Below are 25,053 nucleotides of genomic sequence, written 5' to 3'. Positions count from 1 at the left end.
GGACTTGCAACCACTGAGAAGAGGCGGGGAGGGGTGAATGCGTTGCGACGTCGGAGCGGCACCGCTCAGTTGTTTTTATTAACAGACTTTCCAACGCTGCTACGGCGCCGCTGCGACATAACGTTGCAGCGCCGCACCGCTCGTGTGCCCACTGATACGATGAAATTTTTGCGATGCGGCGCCGCAACGCATCGTGTGCCCTCAGCGGCGCCGCAGCAGCGTTGGACAGTCTGTTTATAAAAACAACTGAGCGCTGCCGCTCCGACGTCGCAACGCATTCACCCCTCCCCGCCTCGTCTCGGTGGTAGCAAGTCCGGTGCGGCACCGGAGCGCACGTGCAAGCATGTGAATTAGATAGCAAAATGTTCCCAATCTTCCTATTTATGCATTACTAGCGACCCGCCCCCGCTTCGCATGGGTGCAATGTAGATACTAATGTGGTGTAATACATTGTTTTCGTGTAACTTTGACCATTTAGGCAGCGCACGCCTCGGAAACTCTCAAATGAGAGGATTTTTTCCGACTTAATTCACATTATTTCAATTTCCCTAGGGATATCTAATTTTTTGAGAATAAAACTATACTTATAAATCTTCCTCTTGAATTACTCTATCTATTGGTGAAAACCGCTTTAAGATCCGTTGTGTAGTTTAAAAGATCTACGCGTTCATACAGACATACAGATGCGAGAAGCGACTTTATTTTATACTATGTAGAGATACAAAAGATACTAGTTCTGTTTTTACAGAATTATTTTTTTTCATGATATTTGCTATTACCTCATGACGATTAGCAATGAAAGAACGTTAAATAAATGCTATATACCTGTTAGCTTCATTTTTTCCGTGCAATATTGTGTACAGAAGATCTTCCGGTGGAGTGTCTGGGTCTTCCGCCTTCAGTATATCAGAAGTGATGACTTTTCTTGTACCCTATAAATTGTAACACATTACATTACAGCCCACAAAAAAATGCAATAGGAAACCAAAAACCCTTGATAAATTCGTACAATACCCGTCAGTAAATATTAGACATTGAGGTTTAGAAAGAGAAAATCGACACCTTCAGCATTTTAGCGCGTCATCTCTGCCATCTAAATATATAAAATGAAAAGCCGACTGACTGACTGATCTATCAATGCACAGCTCAAACTACTGGATCTATTGGACTGAAAATTGGCATGCAGATAGCTACTACGACGTAGACATCCCCTATGAAAGGATAAATATTTAGACACCAGCTATTGTATAAATATTTATCATTTATATACGCTTATAGGTAAGCATTATATAATATATAAAAAGTAGCCATGTGTTAATCCAGGGAATAAACTATCTCCATTCCAAATTTCAGCCAAATCCGTCCAGTAGTCCGTTCGCGTGATTGAGCAACAAACATCCAAGCATCCTTTTACACACACAACACTTTCACATTTATAATATTATATTAGGATTAGTATTATCGTCTTCATTCGAAGGTGCAAACAAAAAATTTGTAAGTCTTTGAACTAAAAAAACGAATCGAAACAAAGCGGTGCTAATTATTCTGTCTTACTTACACACTATACACAGTTATACTGTGTAAGTGAGACCAACTGATTAACCCGCTGTTTTCATTATTTTTAATGGCATGCGTTTTAATAAAATAACATGCAAACAATATAATAATCCAATTTTGTATTTTTGAGACATTTTAAGCTGAAGAAACTAGTTATGTGGCCCGGGCAGACTTGCAAGTCTCCACACTTGAATCCAATTTAAATACATGTTTAGTATTGTTTCTTATTTTTCTGTCTTTATTAAGAACTAGATGACGCCCGCAATTCGATTTAGGTTTTTAAAAATCGCTTGGGAACTCTTTAATTTTCCGGGATAAAAAGAAGCCTATGTCCTCCCCCAGGATGTAAGCTAACTCTGTACCAAAATTCATCTAAATTTGACTGACTGACTGACTGGTCTATCAACGCACAGCTCAAACTACTGGACGGATCAGGCTGAAAGGAGAATGACAGATCCTGACCCACAAATTTACACACAATATAAATTAAGGATAATTATCCTAGTATTAAATAACCACTTAAAAATTAAAAATTGTGTTTTTAAACTTGCGGATGTTTTTATTACTTTCACAAGTATAGGTTAATTGCATATAACCTAGAATCATTATGTGATTTCTACCAACGTTGATTCTAACGATTTTTTAGCGGGGCGTGCGATAGAGGTGAGTGGCTAGTATGGCCGGGAAAGTTTTAGCATTATCTAGATTGTTATAGGTACTCACACTAATACATTTCTTATGCTCAGGTTATTCGCGTGCCAAATTAGCATGCAAACTACTCAAAAGCAACTCAAAAACAATAACTGAAGTATATAGGTCACTCTGAAAAGAAACAAAACATAAACAATAATGAAATAAAACAAAAAAACCTTTAACGGGCTTGGTTTATGTTGGGCCTATGTACTGGGCCCGCTTTTCAAAGTCAAAGTCAAAGTCAAATGATTTATTCAAAATAGGTAATAAATTACTCTTATTGATGGTCTGGTATGGTGTTAGATTTGTAAGATATAGTGGTGATAATTATTACGCAAACTTAAAACTAAAGCTACGAGGGTTTCAAATGCGCCCAGGTCTTTTCAGGTAGTATGTCTTCATGCGTGTTGGCCCAAGCAAATTGGCCTAACAGTATACAGCGTGTTTGATAAATCATATAACATGATAAATGAGGTAAGTACAGTGCGACAAGGCTCTTTTGGCACTTGAATGACATTGACAGGGGGGCGCTGTTGGATAACAAAGGCTTAGACTGTTCAAACAAGAACAAAGGGGACACTTGACGACAATGTTAGTTCCGATTTTCGCCACGCGTTAAAAGAGCCTTGTCGCACTGTAGTACCAAATAGTTGGTGCCATAGATTCTTTCGTTGTTGATTGTTCGCTACTTGACAAACGTTTAAACGGTCCTCCGAGTTTACAGAAACTTTACGAGTTCATTTCCGCGATCAGCTTTTGTAGGGTTGTTGCATTGGAGTTTTACATAGAGATATAAAGAGTTGCCCTAATGTCCTATAGAAAATAGCGGATCGGAAACTAGCTCAAACTTATCGAAATTTTCATAAGTGTGTAAGAGACAACACTACATATTTTCAACATAACTATAAAAACAGGGTTTCGGCACAATCCGCCATTTGCTGTGCCAGCGCAAGTACCTGTTTTTCTTGTAAATAAATAACCTAATCTTTTGTTATGACAGCTGATTAGCTGATACTATGAAAAAGCGCCGCCATTTTCTGTGCCAAAAAATACACAGTAAAACCGTAGGTATTTTCTCTCTATTAGTTTAAATACTCTAAGGAGTTTTAAATATTTTTTTAAGTTCTCATATCTCCCACAGGGTATCACGCTATAAGGCTCATTATTTTCTTGGTATAATCTACACATCGGTCCTAACCTCAACTTGCTGGAATATTATATGACACCCTGTGGATTTACACTAATACTAATATTTTTACATGCTTTTAAAGTCTATTTGTAGACCAGTTAGTCATCATCATCATCATCATCTCAACACATGGCCGAGCCACAGCTATAAGTTGAGAGCACAGGTATCCTCCTAGCGAGGGAAGGCTTAGGCCATACTCCACCAAGTGCAGCTTGGCAGACTGCACACTACATTAAGAACATTATAGAAAACTCTTAAGCATGCAGGTTTCTTCACGACATTTTCCTACACTGTTGAAGCAAGTGATATTTAATTGCTCAAAATGTACTCCGAAGGGTTAGAGCCCAGGATTTCACCATGGCATTTTAAACATTTTAACCACTAGGTTTTTTTTATATTTCATTATAGACAAACGCTTGACCACAATCACACCTGATGGGAAGTGATGATGCGGCCTAAGATGGGACGCGTTTACCTAGAAGATGCCTATTCACTCTTGTTTTAAAGATACCCGGGTTATAATTGGTAGAAAACACATATCGTGGAAGGGTATCATCATCGCTTCTAGGCACTATAAGCGAACTCATCACTCCTATTTGATTGAGTAGAATAGAATAGAATTTATTTTATTCAAGTAGACTTATTACTAGTGCTTTTGAATCGTTAACTAGTTTAATTTACCACTGGTTCGGAATGCCGTTCCTACCGAGAAGAACCAGCAAGAAACTCGGCGGTTGCTCTTTTCAAGTCATCAATTTATAATATTATTATACCATACTGTACAAGCAATTGCAGCCCCGTGCATTGCTGGAGCGAGTCAAATCCAAGCTTTCTTATCATTTACATAGTCTTCCACTGTATATTATGCTTTTTTTAAGAACATACCTTTAATAGATTTTTTTATATAATTTTGAAATGGAATGAGTGGGTCAGTTTGTTGAGGCTTCAAAATATTTCAAGACTTACCTGAGTAAGCCTCAGGACTTTCCCTGGAAGTAGATTGAGTACAGGCGGGTCATTCACTGGAGTTACATTGACATGAAGGACGAACGTGTTTCGTCCTTGAAGATAACTGGGGAGCGTGAACTTAGTCTCCGTGATCAGTTCCATTTCTATCACTATCGCATCTTGGTGGTTCTCTGACCCATCGTGGACGTATCGGACCTGTAAAAAAAAATTAAATAATCTCTCATCATCATGATCAACCTTTCGCCGGCTCACTGCAGAGCACGGGTCTCCTCTCAGAGTGAGAAGGGTTTAGCCATAGTCTACCACGCTGGCCATGTGTGGATTGGTAGACTTTACACACCTTTGAGAACATTATGGAGAACTCTCAGGCATGCAGGTTTCCTCACGATATTTTCCTTCACCGTTAAAGCAAGTGATATTTTATTACTTAAAACGCACGTAACTTCAAAAAGTTTGAGGTGCGTACCCGGGATCGAACCCCCGACCTCCGATTATAAGGCGGATGTCCTAACCACTAGGCTAGCACAGCTTCATCATCATTATCAACTAATAGACGTCCACTGCTGGACATCGTCTCTTGTAAGAACTTTCACACACCACGGTCTTACGACTCTGCCATCCAGCGGCTCCCTGGCGACGCGTTTCATGTAATGTGTCCATCTAGTAAGGGGTCTTCCAACGTCTATCAAACTATGTTCCTTGCCGAATGCCACTTCAGCTTCGCAACCCGCTGAGCTATGTTAGTTACTCTGGCTCTCCTGCGGATCCCCTCATGTCTGATTTGATCACATAGAGAACTATATAAAATTTTACTTCTTCTTCTTTTAAAAAGACTCATAAGACAAATTAAATAGTTTGAATATCATGCCCACGATCTTGTCCGCTTAGATTTAGGTTTTGAAAATCCCATGGGATCTCTTTGATTTTTCGGGATAAAAAGTAGCCTATGTCACTCTCCATGTCTTTAACATACCCATGCAAAAAATCACGTCAATCCGTTGCTCCGTTGCAACGTGATTGAAGGGCAAACCAACAAAAAAGCACACTTTCGCATGTGTAGTGATGTCAAAATGGCTGTACCGTAACAAATGTAGTAAAAAATACATACCTTATCTCGAGACAAGTCCATCAACGTAAAGAACTGTTTAGACTTCTCGCCTTCGACGTAATTCGTGTACTGCGGCAGATTTCTCTGGAGCGATAGGTCCACGGCAATCCTGCCGTGCTGCGGCGACTGTGCTACATGGAGTAGAACTCCCGTCGGTCGAACTCCATACTTGTGGTGGTCTAACACCACGTCAATATTTTGTGTGGTTATAACCGCTACACCGCCTTCTTGCACCGTCAAAGGGTACAAAGACACGAGCTCCAATTCGCTGCTCGATTTTGAAAAGACCTGATCAAAAAATCAAAAAATATCAAAATTTATTTATTTCACTAGCCTAAAAATCCCGTGGGAACTCTTTGTTTATCTGGGATAAAAAGTAGCATATGTCACTCGCCAGGTCTTTATCTATACCCATGCAAAAAATCACGTCAATCCGTTGTACCGTTGCGACGTGATTGAAGGACAAACCAACATACCAATAAACCAACAAACAAACACACTTTCGCATTTATATTAATACTGATGTAGGACAGGACAACTTGCGTCTTTTATGTAGCGTCTAGATTGTGGTACTGATGAACAACTTTGGTAGCTTATTGGGGCCGATTCTCTAGTACACAATCTCTAAACTAAACTAAATTAACAGGTCTAAATCTAGTGCTTTCCTTTTCCGCAAGCAACATTATGAAAGGGATAGCAATAGATTTAGACGTGATATTTTAGTTTAGTTTAGAGATTGTGTACAAAGGAATTAGCCACATTATCTCGGAAACGTGATGCTTAGGAAGATTTTGTCTCATACAATACTTGTTTGTATTGACGCCAGCTATTGATTAATATAGGTTTTACGCGTGGCCGCTATTTTATAAAAAAAAAACCGGCCAAGTTCGAGTCAGGCTCGCTCACCGAGGGTTCCGTAATACAGTCGCATTTTTCACGATAAATCAAAAACTATGATTCATAAAAATAAATAAAAATCTGTTTTAGAATTCACAAGTGAAGCCCTTTCATATAATACTTGATATAGATATCCTTCCTTCGAAAATGGAAAATACTAATTATTAGTTTATGACCACAATTTAATTTTTTTTGTGTGTTCTAACCACAAATTTACGGTTTTCAGATTTTTCCCCAAATGTCAGCTGTAAGATCTACCTACCTGCCAAATTTTATGATTCTAGGTCAACAGGAAGTACCCTGTAGGTTTCTTGACAGACAGACAACAAAGTGATCCTATAAGGGTTCCGTTTTTCCTTTTGAGGTACGGAACCCTAAACAGTAAAAAGACGGACAAAATCTTCAAAGCCCTTTCGTCACTTATTGTGACGAAAGGGCTGTACACGTTGCTATTGAACGTTTAATTGTTTTTTTTTAATATAAAAATGTTATTAACCTTGTACTTCTCAGCGTAGTCTGGGTTAATACACAGATCAGTGTCGCACTTGCAAGTGAAGTGATCAACGCCGTGTTGCTCGCAAGTGGCGCGAGGCACACAGGGTGGGCTCAACCCGGCGTGGCAAGGGTACCACCACACGCACCTCGGGCTCACTCCATACGTCACCAATGCGTTTGGCAACCCTATTATTTTGTCGTCCACCTCGATGGGTTTGATACAGCCCTAAGGAGAAGAAGATTAATGTCAAAACTACGTTTGTTGTAAAAATAAAACTTTTTATCAAATACTAAGATTTTCGTTGCTAAATTTGATTGCTTTTTAGGCGCCCATACTAAAAGATAAGTAACAGGCCGGTTAGCGAGAGCTGGAACATTCACAGTACATACTCATACAAACGCGATTTTATTACAGTTCTTGCAATTCACGAAGGCTACTGAACTTTACTTGTGGTAACGTCGTTTACATGGACATTGCGTAAGTGTGCGTGCATGTCGGACCAATCAGTCGCGAGCAAGCGCTGTCAAACGCACACATTTATTGTACCTTACGTATACCGGTACGACTTAAACACAAGCATGAGTCAGTGGCCTTCGTGAAATGCAAGAAGTATACAAGTATAATACTAAAAAAACGATTTATATTACTTTACCGAGGTCGCATCCAAGCTTTTTCATAATAGTCGTAAAAACAAAACAACATATTTTTCTATCACGGTCATTAGCTGAGCACGTGCGAGAGAGACAGAGACTTTTTCATGACACATACGCTTATTATAGACAACACACTTAGCGCAATATGTGAATGTGTTGTATGTGCCAGCTCTTGTTCACAAGGCTGTTGTACTTACGCGAACTACCATGAGGGTCATCACATACTTAGACTTACCATAATACTAGAATCAGCAGCCTTGATTCCTTTAGAAAAAGCCCTTTGTCGTTTCTCATTCTCTATGCCACCAAGATAGAAGGAGTCGTGTAGATCGAGGTATCTAGTAGCGCCGCTTTCTATGCGAGTGCTCATCGCTATGTTGTCTATAGAAAGCTGGAAGTATAAAATAAGAAATGCATAGTTATTTTATAAAGATATTTACATCAGTGTTGTAACTTCGGTTCTTGTTTCGCATTGTAAGATCATGATTCGGTTTTATAGAGTGTATGCTCGAATGTACCCTGTTTAATAAATATCTATACCTATCATTTTACAGGGCATATATTATATATACTAATTAGAGAATGTTCGATGCAGAAAAGAATGGTATGATTTTTTGGAAATGTTAATTTTTAAGTTTCAGTTTTATTGTAACATTTTCAATAAAAAATAAAAAGGTTAGGTATATAATATGTAGATTGTAGCTATATATTATAAATTCACCATTTTTTGCAGGTAGCGTATCCCGTATTAGGCTGAGACCTATAGAGCTTACTATAACTTTGCTCAGCCTTTACTGGGAGTTAAAACGAGACAAATTTAGACAGAAACATAACTCTGTCTCTTTTTAATTATAAGTAGTCTCAGCAAAATTTGTCATCTATCCTTCTTAAGCCGCTTTTGCAAAACAAGAGACATTAATTTTATGTGATGATACTTTTACTATTCTATTATGAAAAAGACTTCGCAAAACAAAACATTTACGAATAACAAAATGGGATACCAATTTTAAAAAGTAATACAGTTTCATAACCCAGCATCATATTATCTCGAGTGTCGATACAAAAATAAAGTTAGCCAAAAGCAATGTGTTAGACATTTCAATGGAAACTATTAGATTTCGAATCGCGACCTCGCTGCATGCTTGAATAAAAGGCGCAGAGATAGCTTGCATTCCGGGATAGAACATATGCAACTTCTGATACCAAAAATCAATGAGTTCACATGAAGATTCGCATTAAAAAAGCGCACACGTTTAAATTTTCTTGTATCTTCTAAATATATAAAAGGAAAAGGTGACTGACTGACAGAGTGATCTATCAACGCACAGCTCAAACTACTGGACGGATCGGGCTGAAATTTGGCATGCAGATAGCTATTATGACGTAGGCGTCCGCTAAGCAGGGATTTTTGAAAATTCAACCCCTAAATAGGGGTTTGAAGTTTGTGTAGTCCACGCGGACGAAGTCGCGAGCATAAACTAGTAAAGAAGTAAGATATGCTGACTGACTTACTGATTGATCTATCAACGCAAACTACTGGGCGGATTGGGCTGAAGCTGAAGAAGTCGCGAGCATAAGCTAGTTTATAATTTATGGACAAATAGAGAATTTTTAAAACAAATTAATTTAACACAATCGACTTTGATGAAACTATACCAGAGATAAAACGTACAATTCAAAGCTTTAAATTAAGTAAGTTTTATTCAGTAAAAAAATTGAGTACATAATATGCAAAAAAAAACGCAAATATCTTTTGTCTATTTAATAGTACAAAGCAACATGGGGTTAGCAGAGTTGCTAGTTACAACCCTCTCAATTTCGCCAAGCAAGATACGTCATAGTGAGCGAGCGTCTACCAATCAGAGGTGATAGCGATCGTGACATTGTAGCTGTCAATCTCCCGCAATCGCGCAGCGGATGTCAACCTTAATTAGTTACAATATTAAATACACAAAGCGTACATGAACACAAATCTTTCCTAATAATTCTTACAAAAAGGTATAAATAAATACCTCAATAAGAGAAGGATTAAAGAGGAGGTGCATTTTATGCCACTGGCCGTCGTTGACTCGCTCCGTGTGAACAATCTGTCCACGCGCCATCTTGACCCTCACAGATCCATCCAAGATCTCAACCGCCAAATAGTCTGAGCCCCGACCACCACCAGGGTTGTACAAGATGATTGAATTTGGCGTTATCGTTTTGAACTCTATCTGCCATCTAAAATTAATATGCACATTTCATTATCATCATAATTTTAGCCTGCAAGAGTCAACTGCTGAACCCTTCCCTAAAGACACTCGGTCCGCAACCTTATCCAAACTCTGTGAAAATTTATATTCTCTACAGACTACTTTGAAGCTGGCTGCTGCTAGGAAGCTGTGGTAGCCTAATGGATAGGGCGTCCGCCTTCCAATCGAAGGTCGGGGGTTCGATCCCGGGCACACACCTCTAACTTTTCGGAGTTATGTGCGTTTTTAAGTAATTAAAATATCACTTGCTTTAACGGTGAAGGAAAACATCGTGAGGAAACCTGCATGCCTGAGAGTTCTCCATAATGTTCTCAAAGGTGTGTGAAGTCTGCCAATCCGCACTTGGCCAGCGTGGTAGACTATTGCCAAAACCCTTCTCACTCTGAGAGGAGACCCGCGCTCTGTAGTGAGCCGGTGATGGGTTGATGTTGATGATGATGATGACAGTCTACTTTAACGGTTCATAAGATATAGTCAGCTGACAGACAGACTGATGGACGGACGGTGGAGCTTTAGTAATAGGGTCACGTTCGCACCGTTCGGGTACGGGACTCTAAACAGAATACTCTCAATAGAATCGTCTTCGTTTTTGAAGGCGATTTCGTTTGCGATTATTTACACAATTTTATTATTCTGTAAATACGTACCTTCCTCCCGCTCTGGAGTTAATTTTGGGAAGGATCATATAGGCGCCTTCATCAATGAAACTAATTTCAGAATTGACATCAGCATCGAACTCCGGAGCACAATTCCACGTGACCCCCTCGACGTGGACGGAACCACTGCGGCTTCGTGCTTTCTCAATTATTTTTACGCCATTGTAGTACACCTGAATACGAGATCTTTATTAGGGCCTCATTGGTACTGATTCTGATGACAGCTAAATTTTAGATCATGTGCATTATTTTCTCTTACATCAAGTGACATTGAATTTTAACAACAATCAATTTTAAACTGCTGTTTAGTTTTCATAAAATCTTACGTACATCTTCCATACATCCGCGGAAGTTTTCCATAAGACCAAGAAAAAGTTCCGAAAACCCGCCTTGCCCTCCAAGAAACACACCAAAGTGGATGTTTAGCTCGAAGAAGCGTCCCGGCAATCTCTTCTTCACTACGTTGTCGTCAACCTAAAAATAATGAGGCAAGTCATTGACATAATCAACCAACTGTGTCAGCTGACTCATACACTTGAAAACTTGTATTATACATAGCCCGAAATGCCGTAGGGAATTTTAAGGTCATTGATAAAAGGCGATATAAAAAGGCTGGCGGGAAGTGGCTGGATGAGGACGGCTTAGGACCGGGTGTGGTGGCGCTCTTTAGGGAAGGCCTATGTCCAACAGTGGACGTCCACAGGCTGATGATGATGATGATGATGATAAAAGCTGCAATTACTACTCGTGGTAGCTTTAAGCTTTGCTTACTGGCCTGTCCACACACATTACTGACGATTCGCTATTATTAAGAACGATTCGTTAAAACCATTAATAAACCAAAACGGGGTTTAATTAATACAATTCGTCAAAACGATTACATCTGCACATAAAATAACTAAGTATGACTGAATAAATTAACTTCGAATATAAAGATTAATAGTAGGTTACGCAAATTCAAATCATATAAGGCGGAGAAAATTTAAAACCCAAGATTAATGCGGACGCACGTACTCGACTTGAATAGAACTTGGCAAACCCCCAAAACTTAATATTGTTCATGTAGATCAGGTAAAATTCGTGTGGCATATAATATAACGAGTATTATAACTCATAATGCATATTATTTTCTAAAAAACTGGTAAGTGCGAGTTGGATTCGAATACGAAGGATTCGGTACTATCGTATAAGATTATAATACTGTTTATTTTTTTATTCACATGGCAGCCATTTTGAAATTCTTATTATTTGTTGTTATAGCGGCAATAGAAATACACTCTGTGATTCTCAGTTTGCAACTCTACCTATTACGGTTCATGAGATACGACCTGTTGACAGACAGATGGACAGACATACAGTGGAGGATTAGTAAAAGGGTCCCCTAGGGTTACCCATTGGGTTGGTGACTATTAAATTACTATTACACACACCTGCAGAATAGAGCAGAGCTGATGACTTTGCCTATATTTTTCTAAAACAACATGGAACTCTAACATTATTGAATTTGATAAAATAAAGATATCTAATCATTAATTTTACTTAATTTTATGACATATAGTTGAAGTTAGTATAAAGAAAAATACGGAGCAGAACCAAAGAACACATCACGCATCGAATCGCCACTGATAAGTCAAAATTAAGCTTTGAGTTGTTAATTTTAAAAGAGATGAGACTGGCCTTGCAGCCGCTTTACTCAAATGGGACTGGGCAGGTCATGTGTGCCATATGCCAGATGAGTTATGGGCAAAATCTGCTTCTTTTTGCACGCCCCAAAATCATCAACGCCAGCGTGGTCGGCCGAGGTCACGTTGGCGTGATGAATTACATAACTTTACAGTTACGTGGCCTGAAGAGGCACGAAATAGGAAATGGTGGAAGGATCGAAGGGAGGCCTTTGCCCAAACGTGGGACAGCACAGGCTGATTTAGATGAGACTGTTATCAATTCACTCTGCAGAAGGCCCAATGGTGCACACACTAGAGCATGGGACTGCAAAAGACTTTAAATCTCTGACGTCAGTCACCAAGTATTGAAATAATACATGTACATTATTTTGATTGGATGAATATTAAATTCAATTGATAAATTTTAATGCTCCTGTAGGGCGATTTCATAAAACCTGCATCAATCATTATTACAATCTCAATTGCTGTGATTGGCTGAATTTGTGCTATTCTTGTTGCAACAATGCATTGTAGCCAACAGTGAGAGAGCGTCAACCAATCAGAGGTGATTGCTATTGTGACATTGTAGCTGTCATTCTACCGCAATCGCGCAGCAGTGCCACATATATTTTAATAATTTATTTACATACCTTCATAGTAAGATTTGCTTCTCTTCTGATGATACTGACATGATGCCATTGGGTATCATTAAGATTAGTGCCTTTTGAAGATGATAATTCACTCTCCCCAGCGCCGAGGTTAATGTGAAGTTTCAATCTACCACTTTCAAGTCGTATCTAAAATAGTACAATATTTATACTACTTTGTTGGATTTTAATACATCTGTACTAGCTATTATAAAAAGTCTGAGAAATCACTACCCCAATTATAAATGTGAAAGTGTGTTTGTTTGTTGGTTTGTCCTTCAATCACGTTGCAACAGAGCAACCGATTGACGTGATTTTTTGCATGAGTATAGTTAAGACCTGGAAAGTGACATAGGCTACTTTTTATGCCGGAAAATCAAAGAGTTCCCACAGGATTTAAGAAAACATAAATCCACGCGTAAGAAGTCGGGGGCATCAGCTAGTAAAATAAATAAAAATAATAAGCATAAAATGAGAGAGTTGAGTCTGTTAGATTTTCCCTGCCTATTCGCTCAATCAATTCTCATGTTTGGAACAGAGATAGCTTTTATCTCAAAGATTTATGTAGGCAATTTTTTCATATTAAAAAACCTTAATGTGATAGAGTCTAGTCATAAGTGAGTGAAGTCTGCCAATCTGCACTAAGCCAGCATGGCGGACTATGGCCTGAACACTTCTTATTCTAAGAGACCAGCACTTAGTACTGAGCTGGTAATGGAATTATCATCATGACGATGATGGTATTTGTGGTGTTTTTCAACATTTGTCTCTTGGCCATTGTATTTAGTAGGAAATAGTCATTGTTGCAAGTGATTTGCTGTCCAGATACTTAAAGCCTATATTTTAAGATGAGCGAGAGATATTAGTTAATATTAATTAAGTACTACAGTGGAAACTGGATTACCCGGACTAATTGTTGTCGATTCGGATAATCAAATGTATGCAGAAAAGCGGGTTTTGTGCATATTATGTAGTTCACCATAATAGTATTTTCAATTTTCAAAGTAAGATAACTATACCAAGTGGGATATCATATGTAAGAGCTTTGCATGAAAATTCTAAAACAAGTTTTTATTTATTTTTATGCATAATAGTTTTTGATTTATCGTCTAAATGGCGGAATAAATACCCGAGTATGGAACCCTCGGTGCGCGAGACTGACTCGCACTTGGCCGAACAATTTTCGGTTGGTAGTCCGGATGATCGCGAATCCGTATAACTGAGGGCCGGATAATCGAGTTTCTACTGTACTAGGTACTAATATATAGTACACTCATTAGAATACGTACCATACAGTAATCTGTTTTGCCCGCAGCAAGTAACAAAAGTGCATCTGATAAGTGAGTACGAAAGCTAAAGCTTATGTCCGTAACACCTTTGGCTTCTTGTAGGGGATAGGAAATATAGCTGGCACCATAGAACGACGCTAAAATAAACAAATCTTTTATAACCTTACACAAAATTCATAACATAATTAGGTTAAGAACTATTACTGCCTCTATAGAACTTACCTTTATCGAAAGCCAGTCCCAAAGAAACGAGACACAATATACACAATAGTTCCATTTTAAACAATTTCACACAACTAATTTAATTACCAATCGCAATCAGCTTAAGCGTCGCTGAATAAATTTTCTAAGAAAATAGCTCGGAGTCATTTCGACAGTCCATAGAACAATAAAATATCTCGACATGCTAAAAATCACTGGTTATTTCATTATTATCTTTGCTCAAAATTCTCTTTCTCAACGAGAGCTCAAAATCAACAAAGATTGCAGGTGTGGCGTCTCAGTGACTACAGTCTCATTTATAAAACAAAAATATTTATCCGACATCAGTTTTTCTAATTTTTGTTGCACTAACGAATTACTCCACGTACAACATTTTTTCTATTTGAAATACTATATTAAAGTTAATCTACATAACTATTTTCGAATTAAAACCCCAAAAACCACATTCACACTACAGCACAATCACAGAACCACAGAACACTATGCATATAATGTACTCTGTGCACTATGCTATGCCCACAGCCCAGCGTTGCCAAATGCCATTTATGCCACACGTAGTAATGACAGTAGGGATGGCGATCTGAGATCGATTAATCGAAGAATCGATTTTTCGAGCAGAAAATATCGATTTTTTAAATCGATATGAAGTACTGTGTCGATTCACTGAATCGATATATCACCCTTGAAAATCGACATTCGATTTTTTCTGTTTTGGTATAAACCTTACAATTATTTGCATTTAGTTGATTATTTCAAGGTAAAATTTTGTATGAACTTTGCCGATATTCTTTGCATGCCTTGTATGGAAGTTGCATGTATTCTTGAAAAAAACCAGTCACACGATAAGGAACAAAAAATAGGTTAGCTGCGTCTCTGTTTATCACATTAGTAACTCTATCTGTGCTCCCTTTTATAGTGTGAATGAGAAAGCAAGCGTTTCTACATCTATCTTTATTACTCTATCTACGACTCTAAGGGAAGGAACAAGGAAGAATAGTTTGACAGAAGTCAGTGTCAAGTGTGACGTTCAAATTAGAAAATTTCAGTCAGTATATAAATACTTTTTTTTTATAGTTGATCTTATAGTTTGATACGGTAATAAAAATAATTGTTAATTTTGAATTCACTGATTTTATTGATAAGATATCGTTAATTGCAATATTAATCTTGTTTTTAGTAAAATTGATACAAATTTACATTGTAAACGCAAACTTGAAAAGAAGATCCATTTTTTAAGAATCGATTTTGTAGGCCTCGATTTTTTCATGAATCGATTCATTAGACTACGATTCGAATCGATTCAAAAATCGATCTTTTTCGTAAAGAATCGCCATCCCTAAATGACAGAACACTATTGACTGTGGACTATATTATCTACGAGACTCCTACCTGCTCCTACCACCTCGTAGATAGAATAATAGGTAGATGTAAGTACTGTGTAACCGCGTATGAGATAGCGATAGCACGACGTAACGATGAATAACACGACAATTATTACCATTGTTTAGTAGTCAATATTTGTATTAACCGATCAACAATATTTGTATTAAACCTTTTTTATGTGAAAACAAGTAAATAACTAATGAGAAATACAAAATAGGCTAGTTGACACTTTGTTTTAAGTAGGTCTTAAATGGTTAATATTCGTCCTATTAGATCAAAAAAATTAACACTATATTTTTTTGCGCCCTAAAAACCGTAAAACTTTAATTTAAAAATATAGTTTTCTTAGACAGGTGAAAACACTGTCGGCCATGTTTGGCCGATAGATTATCTGTGCTCTGACGTCATGCATTTGTAAACAACAGCATAACCTCCCAAAGTTTAATAAACATGACTTCTATACTAGTTTACATGAAAAATATAGTAATTATCGTTATTGTATCATCCGAGAATGTAAAAACGCATCGATAAAGGCCACAGGAAAGTTGTGGATTAGAGTGCCCAGTGAAATAAATATACGTAACACGTGAAGACTTGCTTAAAGGGATTCTATATCACTAACGACTGCAACCCAAATTTATTTTTGCAAAGATCACTTTGTTGTAAGTCTTACTTAATAACTTATTCAATTTATAAAGAGAAAACGATATTTTTTTACGTTTACTATGAGTTTTTAGAAATATATAAAAACTAGCTTATGCTCGTGACTTCGCCCTCGTGGACTTCATAAATTTCAAACCCCCATTTAACCCACTCAGGGGTGGAATTTCAAAAAATCCTTTCCTAGTGGATACCTTCTCTTTACCTACAAAGAACACACCCACCAAATTTCATGTATCTAGGACCAGCTGTTTAGATGTTTAGGCTGTGAGTTGATATATAAGTTAGTCAGGACTTGAAATTTTATATATATGGATACTACGTTAGTCAATAGGGATGACATTTGTTTGTTTACATATTTAATGACGTCACATCATGGCTGACAGCGTTTTCTGAGTTTCAAATAAAAATAAAAACTGCATTTTTTTAAATTGGATTTATTTATCCATCCTGCGTTTTTAATAATTGTTATTGATATATTTCGTTGTCTTAAGCAAAATACTATAATAAATAATCATTTATTGGACGAGATTAGATATGAGTCAAGTAGCCTTTGCGTTCCTTGTATGTATTCTTGAAAAAAACCAGTTACACGATAAGGGACAAAAAATAGGTTAGCTGCGTCTCTGTTTATCACATTAGTAACTTTATCTGTGCTCTCTTTTTAGTGTGAATGAGAAAGCAAACGTTCCTGTATCTACTTTTATTACTCTATCTACGCTTGACGTGGTATTGAGTAATATGTTGGCACCATTGCAAATCACAGATGCACAAAACACGAATAAAAACAAGCAATCGTGCCAACATTTACTCACGCGCGCGTGCTCAGGCGTCAAGCGATGAACGATGAACGGACCATAGAGTAAGATACGGACTTACCACTCTACCGGCAAAGCAGTGCCGCCAATAATAGAAAACCCCTTTCAAGTAAGCTCGCTACCATCTAGACTGCATCATCACTAATTGCGTGAACACGTTTTACTCGGTTTTACTTAAACGTTGGTTTAGAACTAACAAACCTGTAGCTCGCCGAGAAGTTAGTTTAAAATCGATTGAAAAGTTTTTATCGAACAGACAAACAAACAGACCTAGGTATAAGAAAGCAAGTTAATAAAAGCGTAAACATTAATACCTACATAATATTTAAATAATAGTTAATTGTTATGCAAGGTTTGTATTGTATTTCGAGCCTGCGATTCTATGGTTGAACCACGAGCGAAGACACTGGTTCAAAAATTGAATCCTGAGCGTAGCGAGGGATTCAAAAGCTCGATTTCAAAAAAATTGCAGCCGTGCGAAACACACAACTTTTCATTTCACACTACAGCGGGGAAAAGGCTAGATGCTTGATACAAGAAAAGCCAGTACCGTGGAGGTTTCAATAAGAAGTTCCTATATAATGCGCAAATCAAGTCGTGAAGGAGGTTCGAATTCAAGAAGATTCTGATGAATAAAGTTCTTTTCGGGTGCGCTCAGAATTCAAATTTAAATAATATCTTAGAACAAAAATATATATATTCGTTAAGTAAAGGTTAAGTACTTTAGTTACATTGCTGTAGGTAGCTGTTGTTTAATTAATTTGTAGGTACCAAATTTTGCGCTGAAAATAATTTAACTCTAATAACATGGATGGAAATGGAGACAATAACGAGCCGGGGTGGTTAGACATTTTACGTGAGGACTCAACACGTGAGAGTAAGTAATTTTTGTCTGGTTTTTTATGATCTATTTATTGTTTATTTTAGATGTTACCAATGTAGCACGAAATGAATATTAACCATGATAGTGATACTGATTCGTAATTTCTTCTTTACGTAATACCACAGAATACTGAATACCTAGGTATATTATAATAATTAATAATGTAATACCTAACGTGTCTCTAATTACAAAAGACAAAAGTTCATAACATTCAAAATGGAGGAATTTGATTGACAGAACTTCATACATTTCAAAAGCTATTCAACGTGATTCAACAGCAAAGCGTTCCAAGTTTAAAACACAAGCGCCTATTAAATATTCCGACATGATTCTGACTTCTGACCTGATATAATAAGACCTACCTACAGGCTACAGTAGGTACCAACTTCCATGATTCTAGGTCAACGGGAAGTACCTAACCTAGTACCTAAGCTTCTTGACAGACTGACAGACAGACAGACAGGCAGACATACAGACAGACATACAGACAGACAGACAGACGGACGTACGGACAGACAGGCAATTACCTACCTTACTAGTAGCCTGCCTACGTAAAAGTGATTTTCATTGAATTTCATTTAAATAGTAGGTACAGTACGCGGTAGTAAAGTAAGTAATGTACATCGGCCTTTAGAATGATATTTCGGCTTTGTAGAGCGTTGTCTCTGTCACTCATACCAATATGACGTTTTGTCGGTCTCAATGACAGGGACAACGCTCTACAAATTGGAGTGAATGTATTCTGTGTATCTGTTACCTTAGTTAGTTAGTTAGGTTAGTTACCCTGCATACTTAATGAATGCAGTATGTTTACGTAGTAATCTTGATGATTCCGTTATCGAAAACGGCCTTGCGCGCGCGCAACTAGCGCACATCCCTAGTCCGCTTATGATTGGCCGAGTCTGCAGCCAGATAATAACACTACTTTAAGTAGTTTCGTCTTCTTTCAGGGTTGCACTTTATTGTAGGACACTCTTTATAGTATAGTACTTTTTTAGGCCGGCGACGCATCGGCGGCTCCTCTGGTGCTGCAAATGTTCATGGGCGGCGGTAATCACTTAACATCAGGTGACCCGCCTGCTCGTTTGCTCGATATATCTATTTAAAAAATAAACTTAGGTACTTACATTTTTTTGCCAGGGATGGACGCCCAAGTATATGGAGAATGCACGTTAGGAGAAAAAGGCCGGGCAGTGTTATACTCAATCTGCAAATCGTTTCGCTGCCACAACCTGGGTGCCACGCACCTAGCGGTGCGCATATTTGAACGCTACTTGGCGGGTGCGATACGACTCAGATTACATGGTAATAAGAACTACTACATGGTACATACTACTTTGCTCAGAGTCACTCAGCTGGATATAGAAAGCTATGCTTGGAGTTTCTCTTCGTGATCAAACCAGAAATCAGGAGATCCGTAGGCGAACCAGAGTAACCGACATAGCTCAACGGATTGTGAAGCTGAAGATAGTAATTGTATATAATAATAAAGCAAGTGTGCGGTTCACTCGCGGTAAAAGTGAAACCTTCAGAAAACTGTAGGTACTTTGAGAGAATGAGGCGAATGCAGAGCATCAGAATTCACGAGTAGGATAAAGCGTGAAACAAACTATGGGACGCATCCGTAAGCTGTGGCTAACAGCCACGATTACACTGTGAGGTGTACACTGTGCATAGTCATTTCATAATTAGAGTTTTATAATTGTTGTGGTAACCTAATGTGGTTCCTATTTGTTGGACTAGTTGATGTTGTAGTAGCTAGGTTAGATGGTCGGTCCGGGAGTCGCTATATGGGGTGATGTGGAGGCGACCTAGGTAGGGTAGATTAGGCTTATCTAGTTACCCTATGCTGGTAGTTATTACGTGCGATAAGTCAGAGTTATCATGATTGTATTTGAGGGTAGTTAGTTCATGTTTAGTCGTAGTGCTAGAGTATCGCAAGTACCCAGGAATGTTCGTTTAATCTAAAAGGTTGTAATCCTGACTTCTGTCTGTGCGATACCATGTAGACTTTTTATATTATCAGAATCATTCCCTTTGCAGGTTAATATATGAACTCCCCTCGTTTGGTTTTTTTCTGTGAGAAGTACGATGCTGCGTGAAATTTTTCTATGCAGAGGCTGATTTCATGTCCTCAGACATGCATATTGCATCTATCTTGGAGATCGGAAACACTAAGATCACTTAATATTTTCTGTCTTATTTAGGCTAGGACTCTAGCTTTATCTTGGTGGATCCAAACTGAATTGAAAATTTATTGTAATTGTTTTTAGATTAAAGACTTTGTTTCATTGTGAATAGTTTGTGTTTTTGGAATTGTACCTTTCACCAATCGAAAGACTTATTCTGCGAGTTGTAGATCTAATGTATAAAAAATACTAAGTACTTACTACTAATATTTCATCATCCTAATCGTCACCATCATCATCAGCCTGTGGACGTCCACTGTTCGACATAGGACTTCCCTAAAGAGCGCCACCACACCCAGTCCTCAGCCTTCCTTATCCTGCCACTTCCCGCCAGCCTCTTTATATCGTCGGTCCATCGTGCTGGAGGGCGTCCCACACCACGCGGTCTCCACTCAAGGACTTTCCGGCTCCGACGGCGATCGCCTCTACGACAGGCATGACCTGCCCACTGCCACTTCAGCTTTCGAAAAGTTTGGGCTATGTCAGTGACCTTGGTTCTCCTGCGGATCTCCTCATCTCGGATCTTATCTCTCAGGGAAACTCGTAACACTAATACTACTATTATTTACTAGTAAAAAAATAAGTTGCGTACTTAATAATGCGCTCGCTACGCTCTCAAATAATTTTGTTTCCAGGTAACACCCACCAAAGCGTCTTGATGCACGTCAAACAGCGGTTGATCCTATATTTTGCCTGCTGCGCCCAGCTTGCAACAAAAACACTTAAACAAACTGCTCGTGTCCGCCCTAAAGAGATACACCGTTTCCTCGGACAGAAGTATACCCTACAAGATATAATGTCTACAGAGAGGGAAATATTTAAAAGGATGGGTAATCCTCCTTATACTACTTATATATATACTAGCGACGCGCCCCGGCTTTGCACGGGTAGCTTATTACAATTTCTTAGGGTCTCTACTTTTTGAAAATAAAATATAGCCTATGTCATGCAGGAATAATGTAGCTTTTTACTGATGATTTTTTTAAAAATCGGTTCAGTAGTTCCAGAAATTACCTCCTAACTTGTAGTTAATAGATAAAAAGAGCAGTGATCAGAGTTACCTATCTTAATATTGATTTAGAATTCTGTTTCCAGGGTACCAGTTACCTTTATTCACTAGCAGTGAAATGGCCCAACTTTTGGCCGAAGAAGTAGGAATAGAACCTACAATGTTTAAAGAAGTCTACCAAGTAGTACATGTGGCAGAGCTCCGCAGACGAGATCTGGAGTTTGAAGTGCGCTGGCTCATTGAGCCTCGTTGTATGCCGGACGGTAAGAGTTCAATACTTTCGTTTATTGCCGACTACTGCAAAGCTCGTACTCATACGGAGCGTTTTTGCTCGACGTTTCTGATACGAACCGCTAAAGTGTGAAGGTGTGGATGCCCTTCTGGCATCCGTGTTTCCTGCCAAGTAAGTAGTAACTCGAATACCTACCTACCTTCAAGGCAACCCGCCACCACCACCGCCCAACCAACATCGCGGTTATATGGGCCGAAACGCGGGAGGGCGCCCGTTCGGTATTTGCTCGGTGGCTCTTTCCCGAGGCGCTTTCTTGACTCCCTACAAATTCTTTCTATCCTTTCCTCGTCCCTTTTAGTCTTTCTCCACTTTCTGGGGCAGACGTGCACTAAAACGCAGATCCCGCGTGCCCCGCGGTCCGGATCCTTCCTCAAACGCCCACTGGTCCACGATCACGGTCCGAGCTGTTCCGCCTGGGTTGCTGAAGTTTCCCGCCGAGGCAACGAGGTCCTTGTAGTAAGCCGGACCCTCTTCCTCACAAACGATCCCGTCCAGCAGGGCGTACCTACCTTCAAGGCAAGAGTGAATTTTGCACTATTATGCATAAAAATAAATAAAAATCTGTTTTAGAATGTACAGGTAAATATGATATGATTTCCTTCCCTTTCATATGATATCCCACTTGCTATAGTTATCTTACTTTGAAAATTATTTGTTCACTAGCTGATGCCCGCGACTTCGTCTGCGTGGAATTAGGTTTCATAAAAATCCCATGGGAACCCTTTTATGTTCCGGGATAAAAAGTAGGCCATGTCACTCTCCAGGTCTTTATCTATACCCATGCAAAAATCACACAATGTCAATTCGTTGAGGAATTTGTCTTTGCTCACACGATGACTCCAAAAGTTTTAGAGCTGCGTATCCGGAATCGAACCCCCGACTTCCCGAATAGAAGCCTAGGCTATCACCACCTTTTGTTATTTAAAAGGAGATGGACAAAAATTGTATGGAGGCGTGCCTCAGAATGTACACAGATGATATATCTGCCATTTAATAGTAAAATTAATCATCTAGTGTACGAAAAAAAAGTCACATGTTGTTTTGCAGTCGTTTGCGTATGGGCCACTAAAGAAGCTGAGTTCTGGTGTGCAGGTCTCAAGCGGGTGCGAACTTTTCATCTCGCGGGAGGCTGCGTCGCAGCAGTAGTGAAAAGGGTTAAGCCGGCCGACATCGAGCAAATAACACTACGCCTCTCGAGCATGCTGCAAGTGAGCTGCTTATATGTCCAGACACTTGCAGATGTAATAACCATTTGGACCACATCCGAACGACCAAAACACGTGTGGGCGAGAAGCTGCTCCAACCATTTTATGAAGACTAGTAGTACTAAGAGCTCTCCCTCTCTCTATTATGGATAATATGTCATCGCTAAAGTAGGTACATGTATGCGGCAGAATGTGATGTACATCGACTTTTAGAAGGAGATAGCAGATTTGTAGAGCATTGTCTCTGTCGTTGAGACCGACAAAACGTCATATAGGTATGAGTGACAGAGACAACGCTCTACAAAGCCAAAATGTTTTTTTTTTAATTGATAAAGAAATTTTGCGTCAATGTTGTTTGTCAGGCGTGTGTGGATCCACCATAAAAAACTTGGATTCCAGCTCCTCAATCCTGATGCTGCACCGTGCACGGGACCTGTCCACCTAAACTGATGGGATTTAGACATATTGTCGGTTATAAATTGACATTGAAGGTACCTGCTAAGAAAATACTATCGTTGAACTTGAGGACCCGACTCTTCAACCCTGATGCTGTAAGGAATTGCGTTCCTAAATCTAAACTGGCCTACTACGTCGGTTAGAAAAAGGAATAATTAAACCGACGCGATGCCGCTTGCTTCCAAATCCTACTAGCATTCCTATTTGCATTGGGCTTTGAAATCGGTATGTTACTTGCCAGCGGGACAGGAGTGGAGAAGGCGGGTAGAGACTTGGAGAGGCGCGAGGGGTGCCTCGCCAAGTCTAAGATCTGGAGACTGGAGAGTGGCATAGGCTACTTTTATCCCGGAAAATCAAAGAGTTCCCACGGGATTTTTATAAACCTAAATCCACGCGGATGAAGTCGCGGGCATCAGCTAGTAATATTTAGCGTTTCTTATATTATTATAATATTTCATTGTGCTATGATGCTACATTAATTTAGGTATAAGTATACTTCACAAAATGTTTAGTAGCAAATATATAGGTAAATATTTTGGGTAAGTCCCATTTGTTCCGTAGTACTTGACGTCATTGGACAAAATGAGACAATTTCACCCTAATTTGTTCCATAAAACTTGCTTTTCTTTGACGTCATAACAAACTTTTCTTTTTTCGTGTCGGAATGTCATCATGATCATTTTTAGGGTTCCGTACCTGAATGGTGCCAATGGAGCCCTAGAAATGATCATGATGACATTCCGCCAAGAAAAATAAAAGTGTGTTTACTTTGTTCTTTAGAACAATAATTAAAGAAAGAAAAATCTCAATTGTTCTATGTAACAAATTAGGATAAAATTGTCTCATTTTGTCCGATGACGTCAAGTTCTGTTGAACAAATGGAACCTTCCCCATATTTTCTACCATATTTTTTATCATAAGCAATTTGTACTCTCCAAATTAATAAAAAAATTAATAAAATACTTGGAAGTTTTAATTCCCGTCATATTATGTAGGACCATGGGTATTGGGTAGGGCTTTGAGCTACGCGACCGTGACAGGGCGGGATGAATATTGATCTAAAATTAACACTATAGTAGCTTCATTCATCAAGCTTTTTTGGGCTCCCAGCAACCAGCATTGCTCCAAAACGCTACCAAATTTCTGTTTCTTTTACATTATTCGTATGAGTGAAGCCTAGTACTTGCTTTCTATACCATCAGCAGCCATATTCCTTATCATCTTTATTTTAGCAATAGGTATGTTTGGACGGGTATAGCTACAAAAATACGACCAAAATTTAAATCAGCCGTTATATGGTTGACATGCACATAACTAGTGTTTACTTATTTCACCATCAACAGCCATATCCATTCAACTACTCTTTTGGGCTCCATATAAGCATATTTTTTGAACCAGCATTGCTCCATAACGCTACTAGATTTTCGTTAAGTTTTTACATAATTTTCATGGAGGCGTGTGTGGATCCACCAAAATAAATCGAGGTTTAGTACACGACAAGTCGAGATGACAATTGGGGTTTGAGGCATGGGGATGCCCCGCACACCCACACGTCACCTGCGCTATCCCGCACTGGGTTAAACCGGGGATGTGCGGGTGTGTGGGGCGTCTCCACCCCGATTGCCATCTCGACCTGTTGCGTACTATAGGTATACCCACCATCGGGTTCGCTGCAAAATCAAACTCCGTTTGTGTTCATTTTTTTATTACATAATTTTTTATACATCTACATAGTTCTCTTGGCCATTGAGTACCATACAATTAGAAAGGGTGCCCACAAACCCACTCCAAAAAAAATTGAAAACGCTAAAGTTAGCGTATATCTGAAACAAAAATGATTAGGTACTATAAGGCCCGGTATCCATA

At 38.8% G+C, this 25,053-nt stretch overlaps 2 protein-coding genes across 7 annotated transcripts in view; one reads left to right on the top strand and one right to left on the bottom strand.

Annotated features, from left to right (window-relative positions):
* The window catches only part of kon (chondroitin sulfate proteoglycan 4-like protein), a 37,197-nt gene extending 22,443 nt beyond the window's left edge, over positions 1 to 14,754 (bottom strand). For both annotated transcript variants that reach the window (XR_011238455.1, XM_034983339.2), the window contains exons 1-11: positions 14,293 to 14,754; positions 14,071 to 14,207; positions 12,785 to 12,931; positions 10,801 to 10,944; positions 10,462 to 10,643; positions 9,575 to 9,782; positions 7,798 to 7,953; positions 6,910 to 7,134; positions 5,517 to 5,804; positions 4,406 to 4,603; positions 826 to 932 (exon numbers count right to left, since the gene is read on the bottom strand). Coding sequence is in view for 1 of the 2 variants with exons in the window: in XM_034983339.2 (XP_034839230.1) it covers positions 826 to 932; positions 4,406 to 4,603; positions 5,517 to 5,804; positions 6,910 to 7,134; positions 7,798 to 7,953; positions 9,575 to 9,782; positions 10,462 to 10,643; positions 10,801 to 10,944; positions 12,785 to 12,931; positions 14,071 to 14,207; positions 14,293 to 14,347 (1,847 nt within the window). In the remaining variant the exon portion in view is untranslated. The remainder of the gene's footprint in view (positions 1 to 825; positions 933 to 4,405; positions 4,604 to 5,516; positions 5,805 to 6,909; positions 7,135 to 7,797; positions 7,954 to 9,574; positions 9,783 to 10,461; positions 10,644 to 10,800; positions 10,945 to 12,784; positions 12,932 to 14,070; positions 14,208 to 14,292) is intronic.
* A 2,528-nt stretch (positions 14,755 to 17,282) lies between these two features.
* LOC138404563 (uncharacterized) lies at positions 17,283 to 24,149 on the top strand. 5 transcript variants are annotated; one of them, XM_069508942.1, is made up of 6 exons: positions 17,283 to 17,505; positions 17,895 to 18,030; positions 19,177 to 19,341; positions 20,861 to 21,055; positions 21,321 to 21,497; positions 22,619 to 24,149. In XM_069508942.1, the coding sequence occupies exons 2-6, from the start codon at positions 17,961 to 17,963 to the stop codon at positions 22,882 to 22,884; spliced, it is 873 nt and encodes a 290-aa protein (XP_069365043.1). In that variant the 5' UTR covers positions 17,283 to 17,505; positions 17,895 to 17,960; the 3' UTR covers positions 22,885 to 24,149. The 5 variants fall into 5 exon arrangements, with proteins under 5 accessions (XP_069365043.1, XP_069365041.1, XP_069365040.1 ...); XM_069508940.1 differs by having other exon boundaries at positions 17,283 to 17,801; positions 17,921 to 18,030; XM_069508944.1 differs by having other exon boundaries at positions 17,295 to 17,427; positions 17,921 to 18,030.
* The last annotated feature ends 904 nt before the right edge of the window (positions 24,150 to 25,053 follow it).

Source organism: Maniola hyperantus, chromosome Z, assembly GCF_902806685.2.
Source record: "Maniola hyperantus chromosome Z, iAphHyp1.2, whole genome shotgun sequence".
In the NCBI taxonomy this organism is placed as follows: domain Eukaryota; kingdom Metazoa; phylum Arthropoda; class Insecta; order Lepidoptera; family Nymphalidae; genus Maniola; species Maniola hyperantus.
This window is presented reverse-complemented; position numbering and strand designations above follow the sequence as displayed.

Excerpts from the sequence above, each read along its gene's own strand:
- LOC138404563 (XM_069508942.1), top strand. The coding sequence starts at position 17,961 with ATGGATGGAAATGGAGACAATAACGAGCCGGGGTGGTTAGACATTTTA. Across the intron at positions 19,342-20,860 it reads GATACGACTCAGATTACATG|GTAACACCCACCAAAGCGTC; the intron begins GTAATAAGAACT and ends TTTTGTTTCCAG. Across the intron at positions 21,498-22,618 it reads GCCTCGTTGTATGCCGGACG|GTCTCAAGCGGGTGCGAACT; the intron begins GTAAGAGTTCAA and ends TCTGGTGTGCAG.